The following is a 16,118-nucleotide window of genomic DNA, read 5'->3' on the forward strand; positions in this document are numbered from 1 at the left end:
GACACTGTTGCTCCCAATTTGGGTCTGCAAACCCCCTCAGCTCCTTCAGTCCCTTCCATTGGAGACCTCCCCTCCCCAATAACACGTGCTCAGTCCAATGATTTATCCTTTGAGTAGAGGAAGGTTAGTGATTTGTTTGAGTTAATTTTATATCCAGCCACTTTGCTGACGTTTTTGATCATGTCTAGGAGTTCTCTGGTGGAATTTTTAGGGTGGCTTAAGTGTACAATCATATCATCTGCAAATAGTGATATTTTGACTTCTTCCTTTCCAATTTGTATTCCTTTGACCTCCCTTTGTTTTCTTATTACTCTGTCTAGGACTTTGAGTACTGCTATATTGAATAGGTAGGGAGAGAGTGAGCGAGCAGTCTTGTCTTGTCCCTGCTTTTTGTGAGGTTTCTTCTAGTTTCTCTCCATTCAGTTTGATGTTGGCTACTGGTTTGCTGTATGTTGCTTTTACTATGTTTAGGTATGGGCCTTGAATTCTTTTTTTTTTTTTTAAGATTTATTTATTTTATGTATATGAGTACACACTGTAGCTGAACAGATAGTTGTGAGCCTTCATCTGGTTGTTGGGAATTGACTTTAAAGACCTCTGCTCGCTCTGGTCAGCCCCACTCACTCTGGCCCAAAGATGTATTTATTATTATAAATTAGTACATTGTAGCTGTCTTCAGACACACCAGAAGAGGGTGTCAGATCTCATTACAGGTGGTTGTGAGCCACCATGTGGTTGCTGGGATTTGGACTCAGGACCTTCTCAGAAGAGCAGTTGGTGCTCTTACCGGCTGAGTCATCTCACCAGCCTTTTTTTTTTTTTTTTTTTTTTTTTTTTTTTTTTTTTTTTTTTTGATACAGGGTTTTTCTATGTAGCGCTGGCTGTCTTGGAACTCACTCTGTAGACCAGGCTGGCCTCAAACTCAGAAATCCTCCTGCCTCTGCCTCCCAAGTGCTGGGATTAAAGGCGTGTGCCACCAACCACCCAGCCTGGGTCTTGAATTCTTGATCTTTACAAGACTTTTACCATGAAGGGGTGTTGAATTGTGTTAAATGCTTTCTCAGCATCTAATGAGATTATTATGTGGTTTTTTTTCCTTTGAGTTTATTTATACAATGGATTAGGTTGATGGATTTCCATATATTGAACCATCCCTGAATCCCTGGGATGAAGCCTATTTGATGCGGTTTTCAAGAATTGTATTATTTTTGCATCAGTGTCCATAACAGAAATTGGTCTCAAGTTCTCTTTCATTTTTGAATCTTTGTGTGGTGTTGGTATCAGCATAAGTGTGGCTTCATGGAACTAATTGGGTAGTGTTCTTTCTGTTTATATTTTCTGAAATAGTTTGAAAAGTATTGGCATTGGGTCTTCTTTGAAGGTCTGATAGAATTCTGCACTAAACCCAACTGGTCCAGGGCTTTTTTTTTGATTGGGAGATTTTTAATGACTCCCATTTTTCTATTTCTTTAGGGGATATGGAACCATTTAGATGGTTTGCAGGAGCGTCAAGCCACAGTCAAAGACAGTTAGACAGGCTAATATCACAGATAACCAGATAGCAAGAGAAATGCAACACAATTTAAATGAGAAAGCTTAAAATTTTCCAAACTCTTTTTTTAAAGATTTATTTACTTATTATATGTAAATACACTGTAGCTATTTTCAGACACACCAGAAGAGGACATCAGATCACATTATAGATGGTTGTGAGCCACCATGTGGTTGCTGGGATTTGAACTTGGGACCTCTAGAAGAGCAGTCAGTGCTCCTAACCGCTGAGCCATCTCTCCAGCCCTCCAAACTCTTATAAAGTTAAATTGAATAGCCAAAACTAGTTACCATAGACCTAAGATTCAATAAACACACAAATACACAGAAAGGCAGAGACAAAGAGAGACAAAAACACAGAGAGGTGGGAAACAGAGAAGGGCAGGGAGACAGAGAGAGCAGAGGAAGGAGAGAGAGAAGGAGGGGAAGATTTAACACTCAATACAAATCTGTATTGTCTCTGCAAAACAAATATTGAAACCCAGAGAGAAAATTGTGTAAATATACAAGTAATGAAATCTAAACTGAATCTATAATTGTAACCAACAGGCTGAAGAGTAAATAACTTCTACTTCTTTTCAGATCAACTTTAACCTCCAAACTACCTCCAGCAGAAATGTCAGGGGACATGGATGACACCGAGCAGGGCTACACACATATCAGTGTTCAGAAGTTATGCTACAAATGGACCATCAGCAATTTTTCACTTTGCATGAATGAACGTAGGGAAAATATCACAAGCCCAGTGTTCTCATTAGAGGCCAGTGATGAAGTGGCATGGTGTTTAAGACTACACCCGAATGGGGTTGACGAACAAAGCGAAGATTATATGTCAGTTTACCTGGGGTTGCTCAGCTGTCCAGGGCGCTATGTTTGGGCAAATTTTGAGTTCTGGATCATAAATTCCCAAGGAGAGAAATATAAAAATAAGAAGAACAGAACTGTCTCTCGCTTTTGGCAAAGCCAATACAAAGGATTCAAAAAGTTCATCCTTAAAGATTTCGTCTTCTCCAATCGACGTTTGTTCCTCCCTGAAGACCAGTTCACCCTCTGCTGCAAGGTGAGCATGGGAGGAGCCTTCTTTAGCATTTCTGGACAGAATATGGCCCCTGCAATCCAGGATCAAAGGCACATGTTGGCAGATGACCTAGGGAAGCTGTGGGAGAATTCCCTCTTCACAGACTGCTCCCTGTTGGTAGGTGGCCATGAATTCAGGGCTCACAAGGCCATCCTAGCAGCTCGCTCTCCAGTTTTCAGAGCCATGTTTGAACGTGAAATGAAGGAGAGCCTAACAAACCGAGTTGAAATCCATGACTTAGATCCCCAAGTCTTCAAGGAGCTGATGGGCTTCATTTACACAGAGAAGGCACCACACCTCCACAGCCACTCCTTGGCTGCTGGTGTGCTGATAGCTGCTGACAAGTATGGCCTGGAGGGCTTGATGGTCATGTGTGAGGAGGCCCTCTGCAGGAACCTCTCTGTGGAGAATGCTGCACACACTCTCATCCTAGCTGACCTCCACAGCACAAAGCAGCTGAAGACTGACACCCTGGATTTCATTGAACTTCATGCTTCTGAGGTCTTTGAGACCTCGGAGTGGAAGTCAATGGTGGAAACACATCCCCACTTGGAGGCTGAAACATTCCAGTTTCTGCGTTCTGCACACAGTGTTTCTGGAGCCATCACTCAAACACCTAAAATGAGTTTAGGAGATGGGCAGCTATGACCAACACTTGTCTTCCAACATCAATAACCAGTGCTGTTACCAGTGACTTCAGGTTAGAGTATAGTATTGCTGAGACATTTACTGTGAATCTGGGGAAAGGCAGCATGTTGGCTCAGGACTTAAAACAGCTGTCATATGTTAAATTGGTGGGTTGGGGATGGGCATCACTGGAGTCTGGGACAGTCTATGTGACATCTACCCTGTTAATGTTCTAGTTTGACTTTTGTCTGATGACCTGGAAACTGGGATTTAATGTAGGTACTGGTCCCAAGCTTAGACAACCCGAGTTTCTTGAGAGAATCCTGTCTGCATTGGACTGAACAAAAGACATGGCCCAGGCCCAGAGCAAAGGAGAAATCAACCAAGAATGTCAACTCATCAGAGAAGGAACAGACCATGAAGACTCTGCTCTTAAAGACTCAGGTGGTGGGAACTCAGCTGCAGACGCAGTTCTTGCTCTCTCAGAGAACTCTGGGTAAGTTCTCACCACTGACAGGACAGTTTTCAACCACTTGTAACTGGTGATCCAGAGGATTTGAGGCCCTCCTCTGGTCTCCTGCTACAAACAGCTCTGTAGACAAAAACTTTAACCAAATAAAATATAATGTGAGTAAACCTTTTGAAATTAGTCTGTGGATTCCAGAGATGCTTATGTGCAGAGAAGTCACTTGTAGTCCAATCAGTCCTGCTCAGCTGTGGATTTATGTGCAGACTCCTCGCTGTCCTACCAGTATTAGAAACCCTTTCACATTTTCTTGGCTTTTATTGTTGGCAAGTGAGAACTCCACCATCATGCTCTTATGACAACTGAGAAGAGTAGGCCAAAGTGGAGGGAGTCTATTCCTTCTGGGAGAGAAGTGTTTGTGTTTCAAGGCATGCAAAAATCTTTTATGTTTTGAAAACTTTGGAACGGATTGGTTCATTATGAATTAATACTCCCTAGGCAGGTGAATTTCAATCTTCCAAATGTTGTGCCCCCTTAATAGAATTCTTCATGTTGTGGTCAACCAGAACCATTGAAGTACTTTGGCTACTTCAAAACTGTATTGTTGCTACTGTTATCAATCATACAGTAAATAGTTGATATACAGGATATGTGATATGTACCCCCCTCTGAGTGGGTCATCAGACTGCCAAAGGTATGGGGACCCTTGGGTTGAGAACCATTGCTCCAGGCCAAGCCTGGCAGCAAACCATGTAAATTGCTTATAGATCTTGTCTTATGTCAGTTCACCCAGACCCAATCTCATAATCTCAACACCACCTCTGCAGCAACCACCTATAGGAGTCTTCACTGCCCATTTAAATATCCTGTCCATCCCACAGATCTTCCCCTTCTAACCTCCCTCTCCGGACTCTTTGCTCTGTCCCAGCCCCCAAGCCAGCCTTGCACCAACAATAACACAAGTACCATTCCTTCCATGGTATCAGAAGACCCAGTGCAGATCCACACCTCTCTCTTTGCTACCCCACATACAATTCCCCCATTCTCATTCCCAGCTCTATAGCAGAAAGACTTGCTGCGCTTTTTCTTTCCTATAAAGCACCAAGCCCAGCGGATCACAAAGAACTTCTCCCACAAGTAATCACACTCTTCAAACATCCAGAGAGAAAACAGAAGACAAGGAACAGAACTGCCCAACAGACAAATGTAGAAATTAGGATCTAAATCTTCAATCATTGGAATCCCAGAATCTTAGATTCTAGCATAAACAACTCATTCAGTAACAGCCAAGGCATTATGTCTATACTAGAGCCAAGCTATAGAAACACAGCAGTCCCTGGACAAACAGTTGGTGAATGACTTCATGGATAGACCATCTTAATACATACACCATTTCTTAAATGAATGTAACCTGTTCCCTGTGGTCTGAGAATGAAGACAATCACTCAAGCCGAATAGCTTTGACTATAGCAGGAAATCTGTATCCAAAATTTGTGCCTACAATTCATTCCTTGGCACAACAGAACTGTCAACTCTTAGCTACAATGGAGGTAAAATCCTTTGGTGATGTGAGGGTCATTGAAGTACAACCTTATCACAATAAACTCCAATGTCTAAAAATTGTTCTTATTCTGGTCCTGTACCACAGTAAGAACCAAGATTTTTAAGCTCTACTAAAAAACAAAACAAACAAAAAGACTTTATTTATGTTCATTAAAAAAAAACTAGTAGCAATGTATTATTTTAAAATATACAGTTAATATATTTGGAGTTATTTAAAATTTATATTGAGAAAAATGGACAAATTTTCAGTATTGTTCAGTATTGCTGTAGATAAGCATCTACACAGACTGTTCAATTGATTGTTGTTTTATATCAAACAACTCTTATAATACTCATTTTTATTATTACAATATATTATAAATTTTAAAGAATATGACAAAAAACAAAGTATGGCAGGTATTAAGGGGGTCTCTGAGAGGAGTTAGAGTACAAAAGGGAAAGAAGAATGTGACGTAATTCTATTTACTTAAAATATGTTTTTAAATGTTAACAAATTCAGATAAATTGAAATTTCTTATCTTTTCTCATCATAATGCAATAAAACTTAAATCAATAAAAAATAAACTTGGGGGGAAAAAAGAGTTGATTCTTTGAGAAAATCCACAAGACCAATAACTCCTATTCCAAACTAACAAAAGTAAAGGGAGCAAATATTCAAATCCACCTAAAAAGAAATTAAAGGTGAGACATAATAACAGACACAGAAAATCCAGAGAGGTGCAAGGTCACACGTTTAAAAACTTTGCTTCACCACATTGGAAAATCTTAAATACCTTGACAGTCTTCTGAATAGGTAACACTTCTCAAAGTCAAATCACAATCATATAGTCAATTAAAAAACAACTCCTAGTAAAATAGAAGAAATCAATAAAAGTCACCTCACTTGCCCCCATTGCCAAACTGTATCCCCCAAACCTCTTTCCTCCTTGTTGCTGTGTACTCAGGGGGAGATTCCCTCTTGGACCAGAGGCCACAGAGGCCGAGTCATGAGAATACAGGCAAGCCATCTTCTCACAGACATATTCCACTTTCTCAGTGCCCCTCCACTCTACAACTATCCGTAATCCCTCTTTTCCTCCTCTTCACTATGTCCCAGTTCCCAACATGGACCTAGACGTCCTGGCTGGCCCTCTTCCCCTGACAATGTCCACGTCACTTTGGAGCTGCAATGCTGCAGTGTCCTTAGACACATTGGGCTATGCACACCCTCCTGCCCTCTTCTCCTGCCTTCCTTTCAGAGTTGCCCGTCATCCCACAGCTCCCCTAGGTCCTCAAGGCTTTTGTGATTCCCTGTGTTTCCCCTACACTTTCTTGTAGATGACATCACTCTCCTAGAGATTGGTTCTTCATTCTTGCCTTCACAAAAGCCCTGGTGTCAAATGCCCAATCTCTCCTTGGCATTAGCCAGGCTAAAGCTCCTGACCCCCATTGAATGAAGTGAAAACTCACTGAAATGCTTGTGAATTCTTCCAGTCCAACCTGAGCCCTGGAGCCTAATAGAATAAGCCCTTTCCTCCCCAAGTTGGTTTTTAGTCATAGTGATTTACTACAGCAATAGAGACCCTAACTAAGACAAATGGGTACACATCCAAATAGAGATTTCTCATTAGAGAAACTCAAATGGCCTAGTAACACTTAAAGAAATGTTCAACATCCTTAGCTATAAGGAAAGGCAAATCCAAACTACTTTGAGAATCCATCTTACACCAGAAAAATATTTAAGATCAATAAGACAAGTGACAATAAGACAAGTGTCCAGGAATTGGAGCAAGGGGGGAACATGTCTCCATTTCTGATGGGAGTGCAAACTTGTACAGCAACTATGAAAGTCAAGATGGCTGTTCCTCAGAAAGTTGGGAATCCATCTACCTCAAATCCAAATATATCACTCTTTGTCATACATCCAATGGATGCTGTATAATAGCACAAGGACACTTACACAAACATGTTTATTGATGCTTGATTTACAATGCCAGAAGTTAGAAACAACCATACACTTTCCAAAACTGAGCCAGTGAAATTGAGGTTGATATTCACTGTGTCACCTAGAGACTCCCCCTGAAAAACTACAGGAAAAATCTGTATCTTCAGGTGCTAGTAACAGAAACAAGTAAGGAAAAACTGGATCCAACTGAATTGTATCATTATCATCATCGTTATTAGTTACCATATTATTCTATGTACTGATAACAAGACTTAGAGCTTTCTGGGCACTGTGCTTTAATACTCAGTTTTATATTCTTAGACTGACACTAGTTCTTGTAAACTCTTATAAGACAAAATATCATGTTTTTCTCTTATTCTTCTCTTATACACAACATCCAAACCTCAGTTTTCTGTTCCTCCTTCCACTCCCTACCCCTATTTCCCTCTCCTCCAGATACAGTCCTCTTCCAGTGATTTATTCCTGATTTATTTCCCTTCAAATAAAACAGGAGGGATATTCACTGATCTTAGCCTAATTTGGTACAAAGATTCATATCAAGGTGAACAAGGAAATCCAGTAGAGGAGAGAGACACAGAAAGAGAGAGAGAGAGAGAGAGAGAGAGAGAGAGAGAGAGAGAGAGAGAGAGAGAGAGAGAGAGAGAGAGAGAGAGAGAGAGAGAGAGAGCAATGAACAGGCTGCAGTTCAAGTAATCCAACAATGGCTAACTGTGAATTGTTTTTTGTTTGGTTGGTTTGTTTTGTTTTTCGAAACAGGGTTTCTCTGTATAGCCCTGGCTGTCCTGGAACTCACTGTGTAGACTAGGCTGGCCTTGAACTCAGAAATCCGCCTGCCTCTGCCTCCCCAGGGCTGGGATTAAAGGCGTATGCCACCACCACATAACTGTGAATTGTTAAGTTCAAGAATCTAGTAGTTACTCAGTCCCACAAAGCTGTGTGTCTCAGGTATGCTGGAATTGTGAAGAAGTGGGCTCCAAAGCACAGAAAGAGCAAAACCTTCCTTCATCCATGTCATTTTATTGTCTTCCAGCAGAAGGTGTAGCCCAGATAAAAGGTGTGTTTTCCTGCCTCAATATCTGGATCACTGGTCCTCCAGACTGAAAAAGGGATTTAAAGCTACAAACTGCTGGGCGGTGGTGGCACACGCCTTTAATCCCACCACTTGGGAGAAAAAGGCAGGCGGATTTCTGAGTTCGAGGCCAGCCTGGTCTGCACAGTGAGTTCCAGGACAGCCAGGGCTACACAGAGAAACTCTGTCTTGAAAAAAAAAAAAAACTACAAACCAAGTAGTAGTAAAAGTTTCGCAGGTGTATCCTCCATTTTTGAATCATAGTTCATTCCAGATTTAGTCAAGTTGATAACCAAGAATAGCCATTACAAAGAGCTACTATTGTATATGAATTTGATTATTTATTATTTTTATTATTATTATTGGTATTTATTATTGATATTATGATTATGATGATTATGATTATGATTATTGAAGTTAGATTCTTCTCTCATACGTACCTCCTGACCAGAGTTTCCATTCCCTTACATTTTTTATCAAGCTAATTTGCTGAAAGTGTTTTTTAGCTAAGGAATTTCCTGGTTCAATTTTTCACCTAACTTACGATACTACTTTTACTTATGTGTACTAACTTAGGTGTGCAAATATGAAAAAGCACTAAGCTTGTCAGCTTTTTACTATGGCAGCATTGGAAGACTAGCTTGTGATCTTTTGCCTTATCTGGTTCAATTGTAGTTTGGTGAGAATATATTCATCAAAATGATCGACAAATTCTGTGACTCTTCCTCTGTGTCTAGACAGTGATGCCACCATAGCAATTCCAAAGATATGGAAGAAGTAACTTCAAAATGAAAAATAAAAAAAAGGGTTGGGTTAAGACAGTCTGGTTTTAAGGACCCAGATGTCAGCGTTACATCCAAGGTCACACAAAGAGACAATTAAAGTGTGGAAGAATCTGCTGTGGCCTCTACCGCATCCGCACACAAGCTGGTGATTGGTCAGAGCTAGCAGGAGGCTACTCATCACACTGGAGGCCCACTTCATGTGTAGATATCAGCCTCGAAGCCCAAACTGACAATTTCTCAAACTTAACCATAATCTGTGTTTGAGAGATGTGTTTGAGCCCACAGGTGCACAGGACATTATGTTGCTTCTCACTATTTATCAGAATGTTATGCAGGGTTGCCGGAACATCTTCGAAACCAGAATAATCTCTCACTTTGAAGGCATAGCAGAGTAATCATGGCAGTTCTTAGTTTGGAGAGGCTAGAATTCACCAGTGGAAGTGAACATTTAGGATATTCATGAACCATACACAACCTTAGATGAATCTGAGAGAGTCTTTCCAAGAAAGACTATGGAGGGTGTGGGGGGAGACCACCACTGAAAAATGGGTGGAACCATCCCAGGAAAGGTGGGTCCAGGTGGAACAAGTCAGAAAGAAAGCCACTCTCAGTGGTTCCTAAGTCGGCTTCCCACACACAGCTAAGAACTCTTCCACCTGCCTTGCCCTCTGTGATGTGAACCCTAAGACCTCTGACAAGGTGAGAAAAAAAACTCTGAGTTAAAGACTAGCCTGCTCTATAGAGTTCCAGGTTAGCTATGGCGAAACCCTGTCTCAAAAAAAAGGGGGGGGGGAGGATTGTTTTGAAGTCTAATTTGTCTGCTTTGAAAAACTTTCATGAGTTAACTTAAAAAACTTGCATTCCGTCACTACTAGATGGACTATTCTGTAGATTTTGTTAAATCCACTTTCTTTGTGGTCCAAATTTTTTTTTTTTTTTTTTTTTTTTTTTTTTTTTTTTTTTTTTTTTTTTTTTTTTTGGTTTTTTGAGACAGGGTTTCTCTGTGTAGCCCCAGCTGTCCTGGAACTCACTGTGTAGACCAGGCTGGCCTTGAACTCAGAAATCTGCCTGCCTCTGCCTCCCAAGTGCTGGGATTAAAGGTGTGGGCCACCACCGCTCCGCATGGTCCAAATTTTTATTTAAAAATTTAAAATTAGAATATAATTATATCATGTCTTCCTTCCTCTCCTCCCTTCAACACTTCTATATCCCCAACTCCTCTCCCATCTCACTCCCTCTCAAATCTGTGGCCTCTTTTACTTTAATTTATACATAATAGCCGGGCGGTGGTGGCGCACGCCTTTAATCCCAGCACTTGGGAGGCAGAGGCAGGTGGATTTCTGAGTTCGAGGCCAGCCTGGTCTACAGAGTGAGTTCCAGGACAGCCAGGGCTACACAGAGAAACCCTGTCTTGAAAAACCAAAAAAAAAAAAAAAAATTTATACATAATATATATTACATTCACTTTAATATACATATATGCATACATATATGTGCCACCTGCTGAGTTTAGTTGCTTGAGAAGAGGGAGAAAATATAAAATTATATTTTAATTTTTAAAAATAATAGGTAATTGCTCCTAACCCTGTGTGTGAAGTGCATAGTGTCTTCAGAAATAGAAACTCACCTTCAACTTCTGGGAGGCAGCCAAGGCTATCATTAATAGCCTATATTCTTTGGGGGAGTCTCTTTAGACTGCCCTGACCAAAAGTTTGAAAGGAGATCACTCATGTCTGACACTGAAGCTTTGGTTAGATGGCCTATAGCTCTTGGGTGGATCTTTATCACTCTAAATGGCATAACTTCATTTAAACTATATACATATACACACATATACACTTATATATATTTTATATAATTTTAGGTAAGTATATAATAACATGACCCCCTATAGCTTTCTCAAACATCCTTGACATTATCTATCTGCTCTCTTTTCTTCTCCTCTCCACGTTCCTCCCTTCATATCATCTATACCTTGCTATTTCCCTCTCTTGAATCCCACCACTATGGTTCCTTTTGTTTCCTAGTTTCTGTTGTTACTCCAGGTTATATACTCATATCAGAGCATATGGGGCTAGAAACCAGAAATAAGAGAGAACATATGGTATTTGTCACTTTTGGCCTGAGTTACCTGCTGCAGTTGTTTAAATAAGAATGGTCCTAATAGGCTCATATATTTGAATTCTTAGTCACCAAGAAGTAGAACCCTTTTAAAGGATTAGAAGGATTACAAGGTATGGCCTTGTTAGAGGAAGTGTGTCATTGGGGGTGAGCTTTAAAGATTTCAAAATCCTGGGCTAGAGAGATGGCTCAGTGGTTAAGAGAACAGACTGCTCTTCCAGAGGTCCTGAGTTCAATTCTCAGTAACCACATGGTGGCTCACAACCATCTGTAATGGGATCAGAGGCCCTCTTCTGGTGTGTCTGAAGACAGCTACAATGTACTCACATAAAATAAATAAATAAATCTTTAAAAAAAAAAAAAGATTTCAAAATACCATGCCAGGTGTCTTAGGGTTTACTGCTGTGAACAGACACCATGACCAAGACAACTCTTATAAGGACAACATTTAATTGGGGCTAGCTACAGGTTCAGAGTTTCAGTCCATTATCATCAAGGTAGGAACATGGAAGCATCCAGGCAGGCATGGTGCAGGAGCATCTCTACATCTACATCTGAAGGGTGCTAGCAGAATACTGACTTCCAGGCAGCTAGGATGAGGGTCTTAAAGCCCACACCCACAGTAACACACCTACTCCAACAGATAGTGCCACTCCCTGGGCCAAGCATATACAAACCATCACACCAGGCCTAGTCTTTCTCTCTTCTTGCTGCCTAGGTATCAAGATGTGCACCTCTCAGCTACTTCTCCAGCACCATGACTGTCATGAACACCACTGTGCTTCCCACCATGATAATAAAGGACTTATCCTTTAAAAGAAGGCCCCAGGGGCTGGCGAGATGGCTCAGTGGGAAAGAGCACTGACTGCTCTTCCAAAGGTCCTGAGTTCAGATCCCAGCAACCACATGGTGGCTTACAACCACCCGTAATGAGATCAGACGCCCTCTTCTGGTGCGTCTGAAGACAGCTACAGTGAATTAGCTGGAGCGAGCCGATGGAGAGAGAGCAGGCCGGAACAAGCAGGTCTGGCAGAGGTCCTGAGTTCAATTCCCAGCAGCCACATACATGATGGCTCATGGTCATCTGTACAGCTACAGTGTACTCATACACATAAAATAAATAAAAATAAAAGAAGGCCCTAATTAAATTCTTTGTCTTGTATAAGAAAAAGGGTGCTTCTTTGTAGCAAAAGAACAGAAACTAAGATGCTTGCTCAATATAATATTTTCTAGTTCCATCCATTTCCCCGCAACTTTCATTATTTCATTTTTATTTACAGATGAAAAATATTCCAGTGAGTTTGTATATCACATTTCCATTATCCATCATGAATACGTAAGTTGAAAGACATTTAGGTAATTTTCATTTCCTAGAAATTGTGAACAGAGAGAGCAATATTGATATTGTACATGACCAAGTAAGTATCCAGGAGTAGAATGTCAAGTCTTTTGGACATACATATGCCAATGAGTAGTTGAGCTGGGTACTATGACATATTTTTCTTAGCTTTTTGAGAACTCACCCACTGATTTCCAGAGTCACAATTTGCAGTCACACCAACAATAAATAAGTATTTTTTAATTTATTCACTTAACTTTTTTTTGAGAGATAAAGAGAGCATCCTAGTATGTATCCCTACCTGGCCTGGAAATTACTGTGTAGACCAAGCAAGCCTTGAACTCACATAGACTAGTATGTCTCTACCTCTTAAGTCTAGAATTAAAGGTATTCACTACCACAGTTGACCAAACCAAGGTTTCTTTTCTTTTTTTAAGATTTATTTTATTTATTTTTATGTGTATGGGTACACTGTAGCTGTACAGATGATCATGAGCCATCATGTATGTGGCTGCTGTTGAACTCAGGACCTCTGCTGGCCCCCCTTGCTCCAGCCCCGCTCGCTCCAGCGTAATTTACTGCGGCTATCTTCAGACGCACCAGAAGACGACGTCTGATCTCATTACAGGTGGTTGTGAGCCACCATGTGGTTTCTGGGATCCGAACTCAGGACCTTCGGAAAAGCAATCAGTGCTCTTACCCGCTGAGCCATCTTGCTAGCCCCAAACCAAGGTTTCTTAAGTGAAAATTCTGTGAAGAATTTCTGACACTTTATTCATTGCCAGAATCTTCATGTATCAGCTTCATTGATCCATTAATTTGGTGTCCACATAACAACTCCTACAGTGGTCTTTAACTCTAAATTCAACAAAAGCAGTGTTCATAATTATGAAGGCAGCTGTGATAGTTTAAACGAAGAATGGCCCCACAGGCTCATATATTTGAATGCTTGGTCATTAGGGAATGGTACTACTTGACAGGGGTTAAGAGCTGTGGCCTTATTTGAATAGGTGTGAACTTGCTAGAGGAAGTGTGTCATTGGAGGTGGGCTTTGGGGTTTCAAATGGTTAAGCCAGGCCCAATGTCACTATCTTCCTAGTTCCTGAAGATCCAGATGTAGAACTCTCAGCTCCCTCTCCAGCACCATGTCTGTCTGGACACTGCCACACTTCCCACCATGCTGATAATGGACTAAATCTCTGAAACTGTGAACATGTTTCAATTAAATGCTTTCTTTTGTAAGAGTTGCTGTGGTCATGTTGTCTCTTCACATAGAACACTGACTAAAGACATCAACATTCTGTAATAAAAACAGTTTAGAAGAAATTTTACGAGGATGCATTAAAACACCCATGAAATCCTGCATTTGATGATAGCATGAGAACATATAATTTTCCCCAGGTGCTTCAGCTGTAAAATGGAGATAATAATGGGCACTTCACATAATTAACCTCATTATTAATGAAGAAAGCTTTAAGCTAGTGATTAAAAGTTGGGACTTAAAACCATGAAACTTAATAAGTTACAGTAAGTCTAGATAGAAAAGATCCAAGTCTTCCTTCTAAATGTTTCCCCCTCATTTCTTCATACTATAATGACTTTGGAGAATAGGGAGGAGGAAAAGGGCTTTATACCAATATGATCAAACCAGGAAGGATCAAGTCTAATGACCAAAATCCATCTTCAAAATGCTTACAGCAGACTCAGCATAATCTAGAAAAGAGGAACAAGGGCAAGGGTTGGGTTGGTGGGGGAGGCATCCTACATAGCAATACAGGCTCTCTTGCTCTGCCTGTGGTCTGCCCTATCATTATCTTGTCCATTGTCTGAGGATCAGCCTTGCTGAAACAAAATGGAATTAGGTAGGTCAGTACTCAGTCCTCTTTCAAATCCCCACTGTCAAACCATCATTCTAAAATTTTATAAACACTTATTGATTGTGTGTGTGTGTGTGTGTGTGTGCGCGCGCACGCACGCGCATGCACATGGGTATGTAGGCGCACATGTGCGTGCAGACACATGTTTATGTCACAGCACACATGTAGAGATTAAAGGACAACCTGTAAGAGTGGTTATCTTCTTCCACTATGTGGATCTCAGATATTGAACTCAGGTCATTAGGTACTCTTACCCACTAAACCATCTTATCATTTCCCACATTCCATTACTGTTGAAGTGGTCTGGAATGGAAGACCCAGTTACAAGTCCCCCCTTTTCTTGCCCATTCCTCAGTCTTGAGGGATTTGGAACCCAGTGTCATTGACTTGACTGTCTACTGATGGACTGGTACATTGATCACATCCAGGTTCCTGAAGCATGTATATCAAGAGAAACCAGATGTTTATATCTATAGTCCCAGTACTGGAGAGCTAAGGAAGGAGGGCCAACAGTTGAAGAACACCCTTTGGCTATATAATGAGTTCAAAGTGAACTTAGACCAAGTGAGACCCTATCTTGGGTAATTTTCTTTTTCTCCTCTCAGTAACTGCTTTCAAGTGCCTAGGTACTACTACAGATGCAGAATGAAGCCAAGGGACATTAAAAACAAACAAACAAACACATGGTTTTCTGAAGGAAACAGGAAGCTTACAAGTTTAGATTGAATTATAACTATGATAATTACCTAAAAGGAAATGTTGGCTACTTTAAGACAACTTACTGAAGGTCTAACTCAGACTAAATGATCACGTATATAAAGCAATCATAGCATCTGTCCCATTGCAAACACCTTAGCCAGGGCAGCCCTTTCTGAGAAAGCAGAAGCTACATTGACACCAAAGGTGGGTGAGCAAGGCTGATCTTCAGACAATGGACAAGATAATGATAGGTGAGGTGAGGTGGTGAAGTAACCAAAGGTTACTTCAAACATGGGAGAAGCTGGGGCAAATCATGGCAAGCGGAGGACAGACAATCTAGAAAACACCCAAAACAGAAAGGACTATGGGATAGTCAAAAACTTGAAAAGAAATTTGGAAGGCCAAGGCACACACCAGTAAATGAGATCATCTGCCAGACAACTCCAGAAATAAAATGAGAATACACAATAACTCTAAATACTGAATCAAAACACCAATGATGCAAATTAATTGTAGTAGCCTGAAAACGAGCATGTAACTTCCTCTCTCCAAGCACCTCTTCAGTCATTCAAAGGGAAGATTGCCTTTCACTGACCCAGAGTCTCACTTAGGTGCCTTGCCCTATGCATAACAATTAAGGGGACATCCTTCCTGAAAGATGTCTGGTGAGAACAGGTTCAAGGGAAGCACAGAAACAAGCAGCAAAGGCAGTATCAGTAACTCAGTTCAGCCTCTCACCTGAAAGAACGCCTTGGTTACCACACAGACAGACAAGACACACGAAACAATGTCAAATTACTTTTTAATAACAAACAAAATTATGCAATCAACACAACATGATGTCTAAAACGTGTCCACAGTGGAATGGGTAGAACAAGCTGACTAGCATATGCAATACCTAGACACCTATGGCTTTTGTAGTGATGACACTCTATCAGTGCCTGTTGAGCATAAAATACACTTGTATTAACTACAGTTGCCATGATGCTATATAATAG

General features: G+C 40.8%; 1 protein-coding gene across 1 annotated transcript; it reads left to right on the top strand.

Moving 5' to 3' along the window:
- Window positions 1–2,167: 2,167 nt before the first annotated feature.
- Window positions 2,168–3,254, top strand: LOC116094172 (TD and POZ domain-containing protein 5-like). Its single transcript, XM_031376105.1, is given in 2 exon segments — window positions 2,168–3,213; window positions 3,215–3,254. Coding segments are annotated over 2 exon segments (1,086 nt in total).
- The last annotated feature ends 12,864 nt before the right edge of the window (window positions 3,255–16,118 follow it).

Source organism: Mastomys coucha, unplaced genomic scaffold (assembly GCF_008632895.1).
Source record: "Mastomys coucha isolate ucsf_1 unplaced genomic scaffold, UCSF_Mcou_1 pScaffold16, whole genome shotgun sequence".
NCBI lineage: Eukaryota > Metazoa > Chordata > Mammalia > Rodentia > Muridae > Mastomys > Mastomys coucha.